Genomic DNA, 19147 nt, shown 5'->3' with positions numbered 1-19147 from the left:
TTACGGAGCAGACCCGATATAAAATGGGTTCCCTGGCTGTGGGTCCTCACCCGTGTGCTTAAAAGGGACTTATTAATACTCCACTATAGGCATACACAAAAGGTTAATAAAAGGTTTATTTACAAGGGAAAAGGGAAATGAGGAAATGTACAACTCAAGGAGAAAAGAGGGAAATAAAGTCTTTAATGCGTCCTACCCGATTTGCCGACCTAGCACTCTGAGAGCTGGCCAAGCGCTGCGAGCTGGCAGAGAGCCAAAAAGGGAACCCACCCCAAAGCCCATGTGTCTGGTTTTATACCAAACCTGGCTGCTTAACTCCACCCTCAGTTACCAGCAACCTTCCCTTTGGTGGTGATGGGATTTGTCTTTCCCAATGTCCTGATGGCTTTTGTCTGGCTTTCAATGCAAAGCCTGTATGGAATTAGCTTTAGGACATCCTTTTCCCCCTAACAGGGAGAGCAAGGCAGGCCTTGTCCAGGACTCCACAAGAGGGAGCACTACACAGGGAGCACTACTTTTTTTTTTTTATTTTTTTAAGATAATAAAAGTTTGTTTTACTCTTTATTTTTTTTAAGAGATTCATGATTTTTTTTAAGATTTATTTATTTATGTATACAAGAGCTGGGGTACAGACCAGAGGTGTGGGAGGTGAGAGGATTCACCAGAGACAGAGTGGGGAATAGAACAGGCAGACTGACTGAAGTACACTGCTGAGGGGAGCAGCGGGCGAGTCAGGAGAGGTCTGCTGTACCGGGTGGGTTGCTTCCTGCCTGGCCGGGTAATCGAACTCATGCTGCAGTGACTGCGGATTGCTTCATCAGTTGCATCTTAACTCTTGCGCCACCAGGGAGGCCCTGTTTTACTCTTATTTTTAAAACAATGGTTATTTTTAGAAAATATACATAAGGGAAATGCCTCTACTACCTGGTGATAATTACTGTACACATTTGGAGCACCGGTCCCTTCTTGCTGCTCTTCCTCCCTCCTTCCCTTCCATCATATTTTACTGGTTTTTGTCTTTAATGGCTCAAGCTAGATGTATATTATTTTATAACTGGCTTGTCCATTCAACCTGTCATCATTTCACCACTTCATGTTCTACAGGATGACTGATTATAGCTACATAATATTTGAGTGGAAATATCCTTCATTTCAGTGGTCACTGTCATTGGGCACTGAGGTTGTCAACCTTTCACCTACTGTTGGTTCACTTGCGAAGTGATCAGAGCTTCTGTCTAGATTCTGCCAGTTTGGTTCAAACCCACCTTCCCTCCTTGGCTTGGCGTGAGGATGAAATCATGAGATTCAAATGCATGAAAGGCCTTTCCAGGGTTTGTGACACAGAATAGGTGCTCAGTAGAGTTTTGTGGTTAGCACTCCTGGTCCCAGCACGTTTGGTTTGACTCTTCATGAGACATGAATTTGAGTGTGTGTGTGTGTGTATTTCAATACGGCCACACCCTCCTCCTAAGTTATGTTTCAGTTTACTGAGAAAGTTGTTTTTTCCCTTCCTTACCTATTCAGGGTGGGGACACATTTTCTAGCTAGGTTTAGGGAGTGGGCTTGGGGGCCATAGGGGAGCCTCAAGGGAGATGGCAGTGTTCTCGCCACTTGGGAGGGCTAACTCTCTCTTTTTGTGTAGGGGACCCAAAGCTAAAGCTGTGACTGATGTTAGGAGTGCCCCGGAGTGGAGAAAATGAAACTCAGCCCTGCAGGGAGCAGGCCATATGGGCATTTTTTACAGCTAGGGCCAAAGTCATGTATTCATGAGCTCTGTGCTGGTTGGGTGCGGGGCTGAGGACTTCAGGCACATAGCCTCGTTTATCACCCCAAGAATTCTGTACAGTCAGTATCCCCCCCTTTTACACCTAAGGAGTCTAAGGTTCAGAGCGGTTAGGTGACTTGCCCAAAGCCATACAGCTTTCAAAAGAGATTCTGACTATCCTCAAAGCCCACGTACCCTAAATTACTGCGCCCAGCAGCCTCCCAGCAGCACGGCACTTCTGCCTTGTGGGCAGGTGGAGTCAGAGAACCCAAGTTCTTGAGCTTCTTTGAAATCCTCTGCTGCCTCCCTTCACCCACATGCCATGTGGATTTTAACTGTAGGTGTCAATTCAGCAACTCATGCAGGAGGGCTGGGTGACCGTAGGATGATTTTCATTTCTGTCCCTGGGAAGGGAGATGTCACAGCTCAAGGAGGGGCAGAGGATGAAACAGCCATAGCCCCCCGAGAATCCTGATGCTGTTAGCCCCAGTCTCCCTTCAGGATGGCTGAGGAGCCTGGCCCCCGCTCTGTCCCTGAACCTCAGGACTTCATGTGAAGGAGTGACAGTCAGGGCTCATGACATCAACAAGTGATGCGGGTCCTGGGCCTGGGCCATGCCCTGGGCTGGGCCGGAAGATGAAGCAAAACAGACTTGGCTTCCTGTCTGGTTAATGCGCTGAGCAATTAGGGACTCAAGAATGATGGGGAGGGAGGAAGGGAGGGAGGGGAGAAAGGGCAGTGAAAGAGTGGATGAGAAGTCACCAGTGCGGTGTTAGAGCATCGGGACCCAGGGGCCTGGAGGCAATGTGGCCGAGCTTGCTGGGCTCACATGATGAGAACTGGCTTGGCAGGGGCAGGCAGACTCAGCCTCGCCCAGGCTCTTTCTGGCAGAGCATTCACAGGCTGGCAGTGGGGGCCACTGTTTCTGGGGTTTCGTTTGTTCATTTTTTTTTTTCATTTATCATTATCATCATCATCATTATTGTTTTGCTGTTTTGTTGTCGTCCCCATCTCTGGCCCTCATTTCCACACCTGTGTGACCCACTGGCCAAGGCTACTCGCAGGCCGCAAAGGTGTGTGCAGCAAGCAGGCAAGCATGGGTGTAAAGAGCTGGGCCTTTGTGTCTTTGACTCTTGGTCAGCACTTTTCAGCTGTGACCATGGACACGTTGTCTGGGCTCTCAAGGCCTCAGTTGACCGAGCTGTAAAGCAGAGATGTCACACCAGCCTCACTGGGTGGTTGTTGTGAGGGCCACAAGCCAGGCCTGGGCAACTGACTAGATTCACTGGGTCACCAGCTTACATTTATTACATTTCAACTGTGTCAGGGCCTATGTTGGGCACGGGGGATTGAATGGGGGTGCTTCACAGGGCTTCCAATTGTCAGGGAGACAGATGTTGGTCAGGTAACCCCATGCTAAGTATAATAATAAATGGGGTATCCCCAAGGTGGGCACACGGGGCTGAGATCTGTGGGGTGCCTGGGAGTTAACAGGGTGCTGTGATGTGGGGAGCACAGCAGGGCATTTGTCCCAGGAACAGCAGGCGCCTGAGTGCAGGAGCCTGCTGAAGGGGAGGAGGGAGAAGCAATGAGGGAGGAGGGGGGAGAGGCCGGAGTAGCCAGCAGACCATGCAGCTTCACCTTCTTTCTCAGAGCACCCGGCAGCTGTCTGTGTCCTGAGCACAGTGGGACTGTGTTTGGAAACGATCGCTTTGCTGTGCTGGTGGGGAGGTGGGGGTGGAGTGGAAGGTCCTGGGACCTTTTCAGCAGAGGCTGCTGCAAGAGGCCACATAGGGAGGTGGCACAGGGGTAGCACAGACTGGGGTGAGAGGTAGGCAATTAAACCAGAAGAGATGGCTATGGGGTGCAAGGGAGCAGGAAGTGTCCAGGATCATGGTCCATTCTGGCTGGCACACTTGGGTGAAACATGGGCCAAACTAGGGAGGCCTGAGTTTGGAGGGTGTTGGTAGTGTGAGCTCAGTTTTGGCCATACTGCTTTAGCTCAGTGGAAGTTGGCTGTGGTAGAGATGCCGTGCCCTGGAGGGGTAGGGGGGCGCACCGCACCAGCACAGGCTGGGAGGATGGGGGCAAGGAGATGGAGCAGAGTGCACTGAGGGCTGTCTTCCTAGGTGTTAGGCAGCTGCCCCTAAGATGGGTTTGGGGTTATCCAGAGGCCATGGGGCGTGCCTGGTAGCAGCAGCCACCTGGCTTTGATGGAAGCGCTGGCTGGGTTTTAATGACCAGGGAGGGAGGATGAGTGAGTGACGGGGTGTCAGGGGAGCCCGCCCCACACACAATGGCCCACATGGTCACCAGAGCTGGCAGGGAAGGGACGTCATTAGGGCTTGGCGCTGCTCCACCCGGGGCTAGGGGCTGCTGGGAGACCCCCATGAGTAAAAGGCAGGGAAGGGGGTAGAGGGGTGGGGTAATGACTGGGATGGGGGCCGCTGCTTGTAGCTCTGGCTTTGCCAGATACTCACAAGCCGACCCTGGGAAGCCCCTCCATGTATTGGTGTTCCAGGCCCTCATGCTGCTCTTTGCAGGTTTCACCTTATTGGATCTCCACAGCGGATCCGAGTGGCTACTCATCTTGTCCCCATTGTACAGATGAAGAAACTGAGGCTCGGGGAGATGAAGCCTCAAAGGTCACAGGGTTAGCAAGAGGTGGTGCTAGCCTTTGAACTTGAGTGCATATTGCCCCTAAGGTTCATTTTTCTTTACTACACTGGTGGTTCCCAAATTTGACTGTTTTCGGGATCACCAGAAGGGTTTTAGGGTCAAATAGAAGTCTGAGTTTTTCCTCTTCCCTTTTGTTTTCTGAATCAGAATCTCTGGACCCTGGGGAGGGCCAGAGTTGGGGGTCATACACCTGGTGACTGGGCCCTGTGCTGCCCTCTGATGGTAACCCCCACCCCTTACTCCCCACACCTCTACCCCACCCCTGCTCTCCCACTTGGCTCACTCTGCTCTTGCATATGGAACTTTGGTTTTAGGGAAAATCCTGCTGGCTCCCACCCTGCCCTTTACACAAGCCCTGCCAGAATATTCTGTTGCCAGCCTGTCTTCCCCTTTACTTGCTTCTGATTTCTTGTGCAATAGATATTTTCATGGAGACCTTCCTAACCACCCCCAAACCCTCCTCCCCAACCCATTACTCTAACCTGTGGATTCTTTACCAGGGCCACACATCCAGCTACCTGGCATACTTTAAATATTGCTGGTGCCCAGAGACTGATTCTGCTGGTTTGGGGTGAGCCCTGGGCATCAGCATTACCAAAAGCAGCCTAGGGTAAGGTCATCTCTCCACCCCAGCCTTCTCCATCTTGTTCACAACTCTCCTTGTTTGCTCACTATGTCTCTAGTAGTGTGCAGTAGGTCCTTGGCCTGTCATGCTTTGCTGTATCCCCAGCTCATAGTGGGTTCCCAGTAAGTGTCTGTCAAATGAATGAACAAGATGAGGGAGGCTGGGAAGAGGCAGCTTGGCCACTGAAGAACTCTGGGAACAACAGGGGCCATTCACCTGGTCAGACAATTTCCCATCGCCCTGCTGCCTAGAGAATCCCATGTTGGCTGCAGACTCAGCTTGAGGCGAGATCACAGTGGATGGAACAGCAAGAATCCTTGCAGCCTCCCTCAGCTGTTGGGTCACATACTGGCAGACAGAACAGAGAATCAGAGCTGACAGGGCTCCCAGCAAGCTTCTAGCCAGTGCCCATTATTCCCCATCCTACAGACGGGCAGTGAGGCCTAGTAAGGGACGGAGCCTAGGCTAAGGTCATGGCTTAGAGTTTAGAGACCGCCCCCAGAGGGTGGAGGCTGCTGAAGGCCTCCTTCCAGGCTCAACATACTGTGTGACCTTGGTTGAGCCTCTGACCTTCACTGGACTCCATTCTTCCCAATCTATGCTTTGTCTGAGATGGTCCAGTCCCTACGTGGGGAGTGTCTGAGCCCTTTCCTGGGCAGTGCAGGCCTGCAGAGGGCCTGCAAGGGGTTAAGCTCCTCCTGCTCACTCGGCTCTGTGGGTAGACATACCCCCTCCTTTCAACAAAACACTTGTAGGAAATCAGGCTGGGCGCTTCCTGCCTAGGCTAGGCCGCCTCAGCCACAGCGGGGCGGGGAGAGGTGGGGAGAGATGCTTGTCTGTGAGCAGCGACTCGGGCTGGCAGAGCAGCCTGGAGGCGGGCCAGGGCGCCATGGAGGCAGGGGGCTCCCCAGGTTTGGAACAAAGACCTCACACGCAGGCCCCCTGATCAGGCCAGCCGGATGGCGGTGGAGCTGGAGAGAGGTAAGGGAGCGAGGCGGGTGGGGGAGGCCGGCCGCCCTCTGGCCAGTCACAGCCTCCCTGGGACAGCACTGAGCGACTGGACCAGCCCAGCCAGGAAGTTGCAGCTGCGCTTACTCCTCTCAGCTTCGGAGAGCCCGGCCAGGGCACGGGCGGGTTATAGGGAGATTTTTTCCAAACTCGGATTCCAGTCCCAGCTCTGATTCTGATCTCTGTGAACTTGGACAAGTGTGGGCCCCTCCTTGTTCCCGGGTGTCCGCATCTGCCAGACAGATTTAATCCCACAGGCTGAAAGGGGCCTCAGAGATAACAAGATGAGGTGCAGACCTGGAGGCAGGAGGGGGTCCCTGCTAGGGTGACCCTTCTGCCTCCGAAGGCACAGAGGGGAGCCAGGGGCATCCGGCAGACCCAGCTCAGCATTCAGGTGGTGGGACGAGTCCAGAGCCACTGGAGTATCTTTCCTTTCTCCTCGGGCCCCTAATGCTGGGGCAGGAAGGAGTACATCTGGGGTGGGGAGTGGCTTGTGCTTCCTTGTGAGACTAGTTTCTGCACAACCAGGGGAACTGTTCCCTTCAGAACAGCAGGTCTGTGCCCTGTCTGCTGGTCAGGGAGGGCGGCCTAGTTTAGAACTGAGTTCAAGAACAGCCCAGAACCTCTATCTTGTTTTAAAACTCCCACAGGCTTCACAAATCAATCTACTTGGTTTTAGAGTCCATGTACCCAGGGTTTAAATTCCTGGGCCTCCTTTCCTGCCTGCAAGGTCTTGGGAGAGCTGACCAGCTCTCTGTGACTCATTCCAAATCTGGGCAGTGTTAGGGTCAGGTTGGGAGCAGAGGGACATCCTGGATAGTCCTGGATGGAAAGGGGCTTCAGAACATACGCGGAGGCAGAGGTGGGCTGCATGGTTGCAGCTGGCAGAGGGCGACCTGGGAGACTGAGCACAAAGAGAGGGGCCCCCAGTTTCAGAGCTGCTGAGTGGGCAGAGAAATCCCCTGGGAGGGGCTGACCAGCTCAGGAACGGAGGGAAGAGACAAGAATCTTGTAGTCTCTTGTCTTGTAGCCTCTTGTCCCAGAGAGAACTGGGACAAGGGGCTGGAGCTAGAGGGCGATGTATAAGAGAAGGCTTGAGTAGTTGGTAGTTCCTCATGGCGTCAGTTTCCCCAGGGCTGAGTCTGACCACTAAGCCCATGTGGGGACTCAGTGCGACTCTGGCTCCCCTGACTGAGACCTCAGCTCCCATGCTGGGAACATCACGTATCCCAGCCTTGCTGCTCTAATGGAATCTGACGTGGGCTGTCATTGAAGGACCCCAGCCCATAGCTCTCCATCAAGTTCTGTTCATATTTTCAGAACTCTGTGCTTTTGCCTATGCTGTTCCCTCAGCCTGGAATGCCATTCTCCTCCCCATACACTCCATCCTTAAGCCCAGCTTAATGCTTCCTTCTACAGCAAAATCCTTCAATATTGTGTCTCCCCACTTGAATTTCGCGACATCTTTACTCATTTCTTGTGTCTTGTATAGTGTGTTGCACAGAGCGGGAAACCACAGGTTTTTGAAAAGTTAATTTGCACCCACTAGACACTCTATGAAATAAACCTTCACTTAATATCGTCGATAGGTTCTTCGAAACTGTCATCTGTACCATCTACCTCCCTGAATCTCTTTGTCTGGGGTTTTCCTTTTTTCATCAACATTGGAACAAAACATTACTTGAGGATCTGCTGCATATATATCTTCGTTCCTCTGAAATGGAATCTTGGTTCCAAAGCTGTTGTCCTCAGAAGCCAGCCAGGAACCTCAAAGTTCATTTAGACCATCCCCTACTTCCCACATCATCCAAAAAGGGCCCTACCCTGTAGTCTTTTCTCTATTTTACAGTAAGAACTTAAGCCCAGTGGTTCACTGTGACAAGCAACAGCATCAAGTCCAGAACCTGGTCTCTGGACACTCAACCTGCTTCTCTTTCATGGCAGCCCTGAGAGCGCGTGTCCTTGGCCCAGCTGAGCTTGGCATATATTTGGCACACATGCCTGTTTGTTGACTGGCTGACTGGCCCCGGGCTCCCTGGCACTGAGGGCTTAGCTTTGTGTAAGACAGAGCCTTGCTCAAGAAAGGCTCCCAGGTTCAGGGGCCTGGGGAGCAGGCACAGAACTGCAGTCTGTGACCGCAGCTGTCTCTAAATTGCAGCTCCCCTGGTCACAGTGAGATTTCTGTGACGCCTCACTCATTTCAGGAGACAGAACGTTCCTCTTTGTGCACCCAGAGGCCTCTGTGATTGGGCCCGCTGCTCTGATGCACAGCCAGAAAAAAACCCTTTAAAAAGTCACAAAACCACACACCTCCCCCATCCCCATCCTTGGTGGAGGTTTAGAAAGAGCAGAGCAACGACTTTTAGCACAAACCACACCTGCCATGTTAGCAGGCATGAGAAGGCCTAGGCAACATTAAAGTGCTGGTTTAAAATGCAGGCTCCTAAGCCCTGTCCCAGGGCCACTGAGTCTGGCTCTTGGGTCAACCTAGGAATCTGCATTCTTAAGAGGATTCACTGGAGCTCTCCAGTTTAAGACCCACTGGCAGGGATTTCTAACAGGAATGCTGGTCCCCCAAAGGGTAAAGGAAAGAAGGATTAGAGCTTCTCTTTTAAATATTTTTTATCATAACTTTTAAGAAACTCATTTTGGATTTTTTTCTATTACGTAATGGATTAGCATGAAGATGCACATGTACAAACATAAGAAATATATATTTTGGGTGGTTGTGCAAATGTATTTTTTTGGCGAGACAAGTAATAAAAAAATTGGAGACCACTAGACCAAACCTAATGGTTTTTTTAAAACCTGCTGTCTCTCACCAGCTGGGTGATCTTGAGCAAGTCACTGTTCCATGCTGAGCTCAGTTTTCTAATTAGAAAAAGGTTTTCTACTTATCTGTTTGGAATGAGGGAGAACATGTAGGGAAAGCTTCTAGCTCAGGCTGCAGAGTGGGTCTAGGAGCTGGTGGGAATTCTGGTGCAGCTCAGAGCTATCTGGAAGAATTCTGGGGAGAGCGAGGAAGATTAATGGGGGGGGGGGGGGAGAAAATGGAGGTCCTGGAGCCCCCAGCCGAGGAGCAGGGCTTGCAGCCAGAGCCGAGAGAATGTTATTCCCTGTCCTTTGAGAAGTCAGCCTTTGAGAAGTCGGCCTTTGAGAAGTCGGCCTTTCCTGGACCACGCCGTTCCCTGGGGAACTTTCTGTCCAGAAATAGCTGCCTGCTGACTTTTCTCAACCGTGCAAATCAAGGTTCTGACCAAGACCCAAGCGCTCACGAGGCTGCAGGGACAAACACAGACATGTCTGTCCCGGGAGGCCTGGAGTTCTGCTCTGTGATCTCCACAGTGAGGAGGGAAGATCCTCAGCCAGGCTGCAAGGTGACTTTTTACCTCAGTGTTGTCCTGACTTCTGTGTGGCTTTGGCCAAGGCCCCTTCCATCCCTGGACCTCACTTTTCCCACCTGTAGAGCAAGGTCTTTGTGCTCCTGGAGGCCTCCTAGGGCAGAACCATGCTGTGGCTTTCAGCCTGGTGCTTGGCACTGAGGAGGCACTTAGGGGTGCTGGCTAGTGCAGGAGGGTGGGAAAGGAGGGAAGGCTAGAAGGCAGGCAGGGAGGAGCCTTTTTCCAGCATCCTTCCCCTGCCACAGGGCTCTCTGCAGCCCACCTCCTCTCTCCTGGCTCACGCTCCCTCAGCAGCCAGAGAGAGCTTCTAACCACACCTCTTAGTGCTCTCCTGTGCCTGGGATACTCTTCGAATGCCTGAACAGGACCCAAGAGCCCCCCTGGGTCTGGCCACCGCCATCCTTACCCATACTCTGGTGTGAAAGTTCCCAGCCCCTCTCCCCAGTACCACAGCCATTAGGAGGCCACCTCTGTGTCACCTCCCGCCCCCCCTCACCAGGCTGTATACCTGCCCAGAGTATTTTTCTTGGGTTTTTTTTTTTTTTTTTTTGGAGATGCATTTCATAGAACATAAGATTAACCTTTTAAAGCGAACAATTCAATGGTATTTAGGAGATTCATAATCCTGTGCAGCGATGCAGCGACCAGCTCTGTCTTGTTCCAACACATTTTTATCACCCCAAAAGGAAACCTGTGCCCATTAAGCAGTCCCTCCCTGCCCCCATCTCCAGCTCTCGTTGCCCACCCATCTGCTTTCTCTCTCTCTGGATTTCTCTGTTATTTCATATCAATGGGATCTTGTTGTTTGGGACTTTGGGGACTTTCACTTAGCATGGTGGTCGTGAGGGTCCCCCTCGTCACAGTACGTGCCAGTCCTTCATTCCTTTTTTCGGCTGAAAATGACTCCATTGTGGGCGTCCACCACAAACTCCTTATCCATTCACCGCTGGTGCCTCTGGGTCATCTCCACTTTTGGCCATTGTGAGTATGCAGCTATGAATGTGTGTGTACGTGTATTTGAGTCCCTGTTTCCAGTTCTTCTGGATACTGAAATGCTCCTTTCACCTCCTCCCACTCCCATGGGGGGTGGCAAGTACCTGAGGAGACCATTCAGCAGGTAGTAACTGTGCCATTTAGATCACCCACTCACATGAGGGTGATCAGGGAAGGGTCCCAGAGGATGTGGTTTCTACAGGGGACCTTCGCTCATGTCTGAGGTCTGCATTACAACCCTTGGACCTGTGCTTTCCCATCACTTCTCACCTTGGTTTGCAGGTGCTGGTGTTTGCTTCCTCTTGGGCTCTCTGTTCTCACAGGAGCAGGGCCTGTGCCCTGGAGCCCACAAGCAGAGCCTGGCACATGGTAGCCAACACTAGCTCCCTCGAACACTTGCCGGTGTGCTGGCTGCTGGGCTTTTTCCCTCGTACCTCAGGTAATTTTCTAAAACTCTTTGAGAGAGAGGGGAATTATCTATTCTACTGAAGATAATAGACAGTGACTTGCCCAAGGTCACACAACTTCCACGAGGGGAGCCCAGAGCTATACCAGGGCTGTCTGAATCCACAGTTTCTGCTGGTAACTTATTGTTCTGAAGAAAAGAGGGTCGTGAGGATTGATATTGTCCCTTGATTGTGTCCCTCATAGGCCACAGGTAGGATGGCGGGAGCTGAGAGGAACCAGCGGTGACTCTGGTGCTCACAGTGGCCAGATGAAGTGGCCCAGGTGAAGTGCAGGCCAGGCCCGATGGCCAGCTCGGGAACAGAAGTCCACTGGGCCGAGCCAGGCCTGGGGAAGGCGCCCCGGCGGCGCTGGGCCTGGGTGGACGAAGACAACGATCCCAGCTGGGGAGAAGAGAGGCCCTTTCCCAATGCCAGCAGCCCTGAGCTCCTGGAGGATTTTCGCCGGGCCCAGCAGCGCCTGCAGTCACTGGAGTGGAACCAGCACCCTCAGCCTGAGGGGCACCAGGATTCTGAGTCTGAGTCTACAGGAGAGGGTGAGACTACCACCCAGCCCCCCCAAATACCCCAGCTCCTGGTGGGAGGTGGAAAGTGGGAGGGAAATTTAGAAATTTTTTAAATTAAAATCTATGAAGTTCATAACTTAAAATTTTCAAAGATTTAAATGAAATACTGCTCATGACAGAAAATTTAAGCAAAAAGAGGAAAAATTTAAAACAGTTTTCTAGATATCCGCACACACACACACACAAATAGAACACAAATATGCAACAGGATTCTGCAGACTGTATTGTAACCTTTTTTGGTAGCTTCATAGACACAAGTATAATGTAACTTAATAGACACACTTCCCCAGCTTGTCAAACAGCCTTCAAGTCCTTCGTGATGCCTGAAGAGAATTCCATGGTGTGGATAGTCTAATTTGTTGGGCTAGTCTCTTACTGTGGGGCATTTAGGTAACTTCTAGTTTTTGCTATTATCAATAATACAGAGATGGACGCCACTGGTACATCTCCACACACTTGATTTATTATTATCCTTGGTAATTTAAATGGTGGGGCCCATTTCCTCTTAATCCCATTGACAGAGGGATTGGTGGCATCCCTGGTGTTCTACAGTAACTGGCTCCCTTTGCATAGAGACCAATTTAGACAAGAGTCCCTCTCTCTGAACCTTGGTTTCCCCCTCTCTGAGATGAGAGTGATAATTCCATTGAGAAGACAGGAATGAAATGCTACCGTCTTAGGATTCTGTGACTCAGGCAAGTGCTGAGGCAACCATTCAGCAGGTAGTAACTGTGCCATGACCCCAAGGTCCTCAGGCCAGATCCATTTAAGGCAAGGTTCACCCACAGCTACCCTTCCAGGAGCCATTTCTAAGGTCTCCTCCAGGGAGTGGTGACTGGGAGGCACTGGGATGAAAGGACAGAGGCATCGCTTCCTGAGGTCTCATGGTAACCCCACCTGTGATGCAACAGCTGCTAGCTACCATGTCCTGGGTCCTTACTGTGTGCCCGGCACAGCCTGGGCAGGGAGCTGCTGTGTCTCCTTTCCACCTCACCACCCTCTGCCTGTTAGGAGAGGCAGCTTCCAGTGTGAGTAAGCACTGCTAGAGGGGCAGCTGGCAGCCCATGGCCCCAGAGAGGGGCTGGGGTCCCTAGCTTCAAAGCCCACTCTCTTTCCCCCATGTAGCATGACCCCCAGTTGTAAGGACAAACTCCCCTGCATGGCTGGGACCTGGGTTCCAGATCCAGAACTGCTCTGAACCCCTGAGTGATCTTAGATGTAGAGGTGCTGGGGCAGGGAAAGCAGGGGGAGCAGATAGGGGTTATGATAAAGGTGCATCTGTCCAGAGCAGAGAGTTTGTGCTTGGCACTACTCAGACTGTGTCTCATCAAACTTTGGATCTACGCCAAAGACTGACACAAAGTCTAGGACAGAGTAGGTGCTCAATATACATTGACTATATAGATGGATGGATGAAGGGGTGAATGGGTAATGGGTGGGTGTGTGAATGATGGGTAAATAAGTGATGGACGGGTAAGTGGGTGTTTAGATAGGTGGGTAGATGGGTGAGTGGGAGATGAACAGGTAAGGATGGGTGCATAGGTAGATGGCTAGATGGATGAGTGGGTGATAGATGGGTGAGTGGGTGGGTGAATAGCAAGATGGATGGATAGATGGATGGATGGATGGGTGATGGGTAGATGAGTGGGTGGGTAGATGGGTCTGAATATATGGACGATTGAAAAGAGTTTGATCAATGGGTGAGTAGATGATGGATGGATGAGTGTGTAGATGAATAAATAGATGAATGGGTGCATGTTTCTTGAACCCCAACTATGTAATAATAATAGCAACTATTCATTTCCTAGGAATTTTGCAAACCTTGTCTTCCCTTGCTCCCTTCCCTTTTTTATTTTTTCCCAATTCAGTCAAATATTATTGAGCACCCACTTTGCAAATACAATAGTGAACAAAAACAGAGGGTGTGCTAGCCCTCATGGAATTTGCAGCACAGTAGGGGAGAAAATATGAACGCAACAAACATTCATGGAATAAATGGAGAACTGTAGCTGTGATAAGTATGACAAAGTCAAAGTACCCAGCCCTAAGAGAGCTTATAAAGGGAAAATTTGACTCAATTAGGGAGATCTGGGACGACTTCCTTGATGAAGTCAGGGTCTGGCTAATGCCTGGAGGGCAAATAGGAGGAAGTAGACAAAGTGAGGGAGATAGGATCCTGACAGAGAGATCAGCATGTGGAAAAGTCCTGTGGTTGGAGAAAAATGTGGCTCAGTTAGACTAGAGAAAGACTGTAGGAGAGAGATGAATCAGGAGAGTTAATAGGGGGCGGAGGTAGAGAGAACCTTCAGACTCCATCAAAGGTTCAGCTGTCTTAGAAATAATATAGGAAGATACTGATGAATTTTCAGATGAGGGTGAACATTGAGTTGGTGATTAAGTGGCTACTGCAGTAATCCAAACAGAAGAGGAGGTGGGCTTGGGTAAAGGTGATGCTGGACTTTAGAGGAGCAAGTGAGTTTGAGAGCTCTTACAAGAGGCAATCATGACAGCATTTGGTGACTGATCGAATCATGGGGTTTAGGGAGAGAAGGGGCAAGGATGCCTCCCAGGTTTTTGCTTTATGAGACTGGACGGAACAATATTGCTATTTGCTGAAATAGGACAACTGGGTTTGAGGTTTGAATTTTGAAAACAGGGCCTCCCTGGTGGTACAGAAGTTAAAGTCTCAGCGCTATCAAGCTATCAGCAGCTACTGCAGCACAAATATGGTCCCCAGTGAGGGAGCTAACCCACATGGCACAGCAGACTCTGTCTTTTCCGCTGCTCCCCTCAGCAGTGTATTTCAGTAGATCTGCCTGTTCTGCTCTCCACTCTGTGTCTGGTGAATCCTTTCACCCCCCGCAAAACCTCTGACCTACACCCCATTTTTTGTTTTTAAAGATTTATTTATTTTTATTTATACAAGCACTGGGTACAGTCAGAAACGCAGGAGGGTGAGAGAATTTACCAGAGCCGGAGCGGGAAGCAGAACAGGCAAACTGATGAAATACACTGCTGAGGGGAGCAGCGGGCAGCAGGAGAGTCTGCGTGCCATGAGTCAAATATTATTGTTAATAATATCCCCGGTGACCGGGGATTGAACCGGTGCTGCAGAGGCTGTGGGCAGCTTCGCAACCCAGCGCTCAACCGCTGTGCCACCAGGGAGGTCCTACACCCCAGTATTTGTATGCATACACAGAAATAAAATCTTTAAAAAAAAAAAACAACTTTGAAAACAACTGGGAGGTGTTGGCCAAGTTGGGGGGTGGGGCGGGGTTACTGGGATTCCTGTTACCACCACATGATGAGGGAATGAAAGTCCAGGAGGTGCAATGACTTGGGTAATGTTACAAAGTAAGCCCAGGCCTGGTCTCTGCTAAACTATGACTGTCTTCCCAGAGTTCGAACCAGAGGATGTGGACAGCCCAGGAAGTTCCTGCTCGCCTCCCCACTGGCTCCCTCAGCAGGATCCTCAACCAGACATGACTGAAGACGAGCCAGTTGAGACCCTCAGAGATAATGAGACTGAAGAAACTGGAGGTAGCCCCCCCAGGTTGGGGTATGAGACTTACCTTTGCTCGGGGGACAGTGAAAACGGCAGCCCCAGGACCGTGGGATGGGGTCAGACCACAGACCGGGTGGCCTCTGGCAAACAAGCCAATGGAGACAAACTTTCAGAACATTCTGAGGTCAACCCAACTGTTGACCTCAGCTTTGCAAGGTCCTGGAGCAGTGGAACTGTGAGCCTCGACAACCCTTGCGACAGCCTTGGTTCTACCTGGGAAGAAGAGACCAATGTCCCCCAGCCTGCTGCTCTGGCAGAAACTTTACCACCGAGTCCCAGTCACCACCACCTAAACCTAGATGACAGAAATGGAGGAAGCGTTACTCTGGCAACTGCCACGGAATTCCGGGACTCCTCAGCATCCCCAACCCAGAGTCCCGAGAGTCCTGCAGATACATGGAGGAGAGAAACTACCAGCCTCTCCTGCCCTCAGTCTGGGGACCAAGCCTGGAAGCGGACACGAATATCACCTAAGCCTCTCCCTTCCCGATTCACCGGCTCCATCAGCCCTCAGAATCATCCTCGACCCAGACAAATTCATCAGGGCAGGCTGCCACCCAGGCAGGGAACCACTCTGGCTAGCCACTCAGCTTCTGATGTCCCCAAGTATGGCCGGGGGCGGCTGAACCACCCACTCCCTGATTTATCCAAGGTGGGACCCCGAGTGAGGTTCCCCAAAGATGAGAGCTACCGACCACCCAAGGCTAGGGGCCACAGCAGGCCTCAAGGCCCCACCAAGCCACTAATCTTCAAATCGCCCGCTGAGATTGTGCGGGAGGTACTCTTGAGCAGCGGGGAAACCTGCCTGGGAAAAGACCCACCTCCTGCCCACCCTGTCACCAAGGTACCCCAGGAATTCCAGACGCCTGAACAAGCCACCAGACTGGTCCTTCAGCTCCAGGTGAATGTGACTCATTGCTATAGGCAGCACATCAAGGCACCTGTTGGCCTAGGTTGGAGGCCACAGTGGTTGGGGGGCCCTAGGGCTGAGCCAGGAGCCCCCTGCTGGTGGAGGCGGGTAGTACCCCCAGCGGTTGAAATAATCCCAAACCCTTTGCTCAAAAGGAATAGTGATTGCCCTCAAGCTGCAACAATAGTCCATGTCTGTTTAGCTCCTTCTAGAAAAAAAATCCAGAACGTATTCAAGAGAGAATATAATGTGAGGAACCCACCCCTCACCGCATACCACCATCCCCACCACCCAGCCCCTTTTTATCTATGGCCTTTTTATCTACCCCTTTCCCACTCATCCTGCTGGAATATTTTGAATCAAATTTCAGGCATGTAAATCATTTACCCCAAAATATTCTAGTGTTGGTGGAATAAGGAGTCTGTCTTAACGTGACCACAATCGCGTCATCGTCCTCAAAAGTGGACACCAGCGCCTTACTATTATCCCCTATCCGGTCCGTGCTCAGATCTCCCATGCGCCTCATAAATGGCCTGTTTGTTTCAGTTTTTTGAAGCAGGATCCAAACGTGGCTTCTATCTTGTATTCAGTCCATGTGCCTTTCAAGTTTCTCCCACTTTTTTTTTTCTTTTTCAAATCTCTTTCATCCTTGTCATTTATTTATTTGCAGAGGAAACCAGTTCCATGCTGCAGAGTTTCCCATATTCTGAACTCTGCTGCTATACCCCTGGCATCTTCATGTCTTCCTTCCTGTCCTGCGTGGGGCAGGTTTAGAGTGAGAGGCTTTTTTGCGTTGTAACCATCTGTTTATTTCCCCTCCAGATGATGAGCTAATGGGGGGTTGGGGGGTTGGCAAGGGCACATCACTGGTGGTTCCTTCACTGGTGGTGCCCCTGGTTTCCCATGGGCAACATGAGGGGTCACATGTGGCCATCTCCCTCCAGCCAGCCCTTCATGGGGGTAACAAAAGGCCAGTATCCTAATGCCCTCATTTTTTCTGCATTTATTTGCTGAAAATCTTCTATAAAGAAAACCTCTCCTCATCACCTACTTGATTACCAAGGTCTTGTTCAAGTGGGCGAGACGGGAGAAATGCTTGCTTCTCTCCTAATGACCAGTTTTCAGAGCAATGTCTCCGCTCCCTAGCATCCTTCAAAGATGACTAAGGACATTTATTTTTGCTTGTCCCCTATAATGACTTGTTTTTATGAAGCTCTTCAGTTTTACTTAAGGCAGGTAGGAATTTCACCAGATACATCTGTGATTTTCAAGCCTTCTAGTTTTCTACCAAGAGACCCTTAGGTTGTTCATTCTAGCTGCTGTTAAGAAATGCTTACAGGGGCCTCCCCTGGTGGCACAGGCAGTTGAGTTGTGCTGTGAAGCTGTCCGCAGCCTCTGCAGCGCTGGTTAGATCCCGGCCAGTCGGCCGGCGAGAATCCCACATGGTGTGGCAGACCTCTCCTGTCTCTCCCACTGCTCCCCTCAGCAGTGTATTTCGTCAGTCTGCCTGTTCTGTTCCCTGCTCTGTCTCTGGTGAATTCTCTCACCCTCCCATGCATCTGGCCTATACCCCGTTCTTGTATAAATAAATCTTTAAAAAAATGCTTATAGAACATTGTGCACTGGGTATAGAGCAGTGGGAGATGCCAGCAATGGGAGGGAGTCCAGACAATAGTTGTGGTCCTGCACGGTGGAAGTTGTGCATCAAGGTCAGCTGACCCAGGGTCCCCAGATGGCAGGAGGTGGTAGAGGAGTTGTCCTCTGACACCCCAGAATTTGGCCATGGGGGTCTGCACTGCAGATGATCTTGGAGGGGTCTGCTTCCTTTAGCTCTTAATCTGAGGAGCCCAGAAGACCCCTTTGGGGAATGGGTTCCCTGCAAGCGTTCTCCCAGCAAGGAGCTTGGCCTTGTGACTGTGTTGCTCTCCCTCTCTGCAGGAGGATTACCACAAGCTCCTCACCAAGTATGCTGAGGCTGAGAACACCATCGACCAGCTGCGCCTTGGGGCCAAGGTACGGGGGGGGGGGGGGGGGGGTGGGGGGGGGTGTCAGGGGCCAGGAGTGGGCGGTGTAAAAGTACGGGACTGGGATCCCAGAAACACATCCCAAAGTCTTGGGGCCACTGCCTCCTATGGATCTGGGGTTTTTGTTCAACCACAGGGTCCCTGTGTGACCTTGGGTAATGACCTTGACTCTCTGGGCTCAGTCTCCATACCACTGATGAAATTTGATGTCCTTGAATCCTAGAGTCCAGGGTGCCCAGGAATTTTACCAGAACCTTTCTCCTTCGAGATGAGCCACATGTGGGGTTAGACCCAATGGGTTCAACTGCTGACTCCATTATTCCCCAGTTGTGTGACTTTAAGGCAGTTCCTTGAGCTCTCTGAGCCTGCAGGGAGTAGCACAGCCTTTCTGCTCAGCCCCTTCTCCTTCCCCACCACCTTCCCCACATGCTCTCCTTCACTGCTGACTGAAGACTGAGTGTGTAGCAGGGGGAGTGTGAGGGGGGTCACCCATCTACCCCCACCCAGCCCGGCCCCCACCCTGACTTGGGAGGAGGCCATAAATTGTATGCTTGGGGCCTTCCCCTTTTCTGAGGTGAGGCAGGAAGTGGGACCTGTTGCAGCCTCTGTGACTTCCTGCTTTGCCTACCCTCTCTTGCACCATCAAGCAGCAGTGGAGGAGGGGTAAGAGCTGAGCTGCAGGGGCATGCACCCTCCTTTCCTTCAGCCTCCTCTCAGGGACCTGCTCCAGCTATCTTGAGGTGCTTCCACTTCCCTAGGTGCAGCCATACTGAGAAAATGCAGGGACCCCGTTCTCGGAGTTCTGTGTGAGAGATGGGCGGGTATGTGGAGGTGTGGGGCTGGCGCCCCAGAAATGACACATCCCAGCTTCAGTTGGCGCCACTGAAGACCTGGGGTTTTTGTTCAACCACAAGGTCCTTCCGTGACCTTGGGTAATGACCTTGACTCTCTGGACTCAGCCTTTGAGCTGAGGGTGTCCTGTGTTCCCATACCTGCTTCTGACACAGATAGTCACTTCCAGCCTGGCCTCCTTGAGCATGAATGTAAAAGGGGGTTAATCTACCCTTCTTCCTGGAAACCTCTGACCCTACCGATGTCTGATGCCTTCCAGCTTCCATTACTGCTGAGCCCGAGTCAGGGGCAGAAG

General features: G+C 51.4%; 1 protein-coding gene across 1 annotated transcript in view; it reads left to right on the top strand.

The window, feature by feature from the left end:
* Positions 1–11221: 11221 nt before the first annotated feature.
* AKNA (AT-hook transcription factor) overlaps positions 11222–19147 on the top strand; it is a gene marked incomplete at both ends in the record, with an annotated part of 33195 nt that continues 25269 nt past the window's right edge. The window contains 3 exons of the mRNA XM_084237823.1: positions 11222–11471; positions 14901–15967; positions 17915–17989. Coding sequence (XP_084093949.1) covers positions 11222–11471; positions 14901–15967; positions 17915–17989 — 1392 coding nt within the window. The remainder of the gene's footprint in view (positions 11472–14900; positions 15968–17914; positions 17990–19147) is intronic.

This window comes from Talpa europaea (genome assembly GCF_964194135.1).
Source record: "Talpa europaea genome assembly, chromosome: 7".
Classification (NCBI taxonomy): Eukaryota; Metazoa; Chordata; class Mammalia; order Eulipotyphla; family Talpidae; genus Talpa; species Talpa europaea.
The sequence above is the reverse complement of the archived record's forward strand: the minus strand, read 5'-3'. Positions and strand labels throughout refer to the sequence as shown.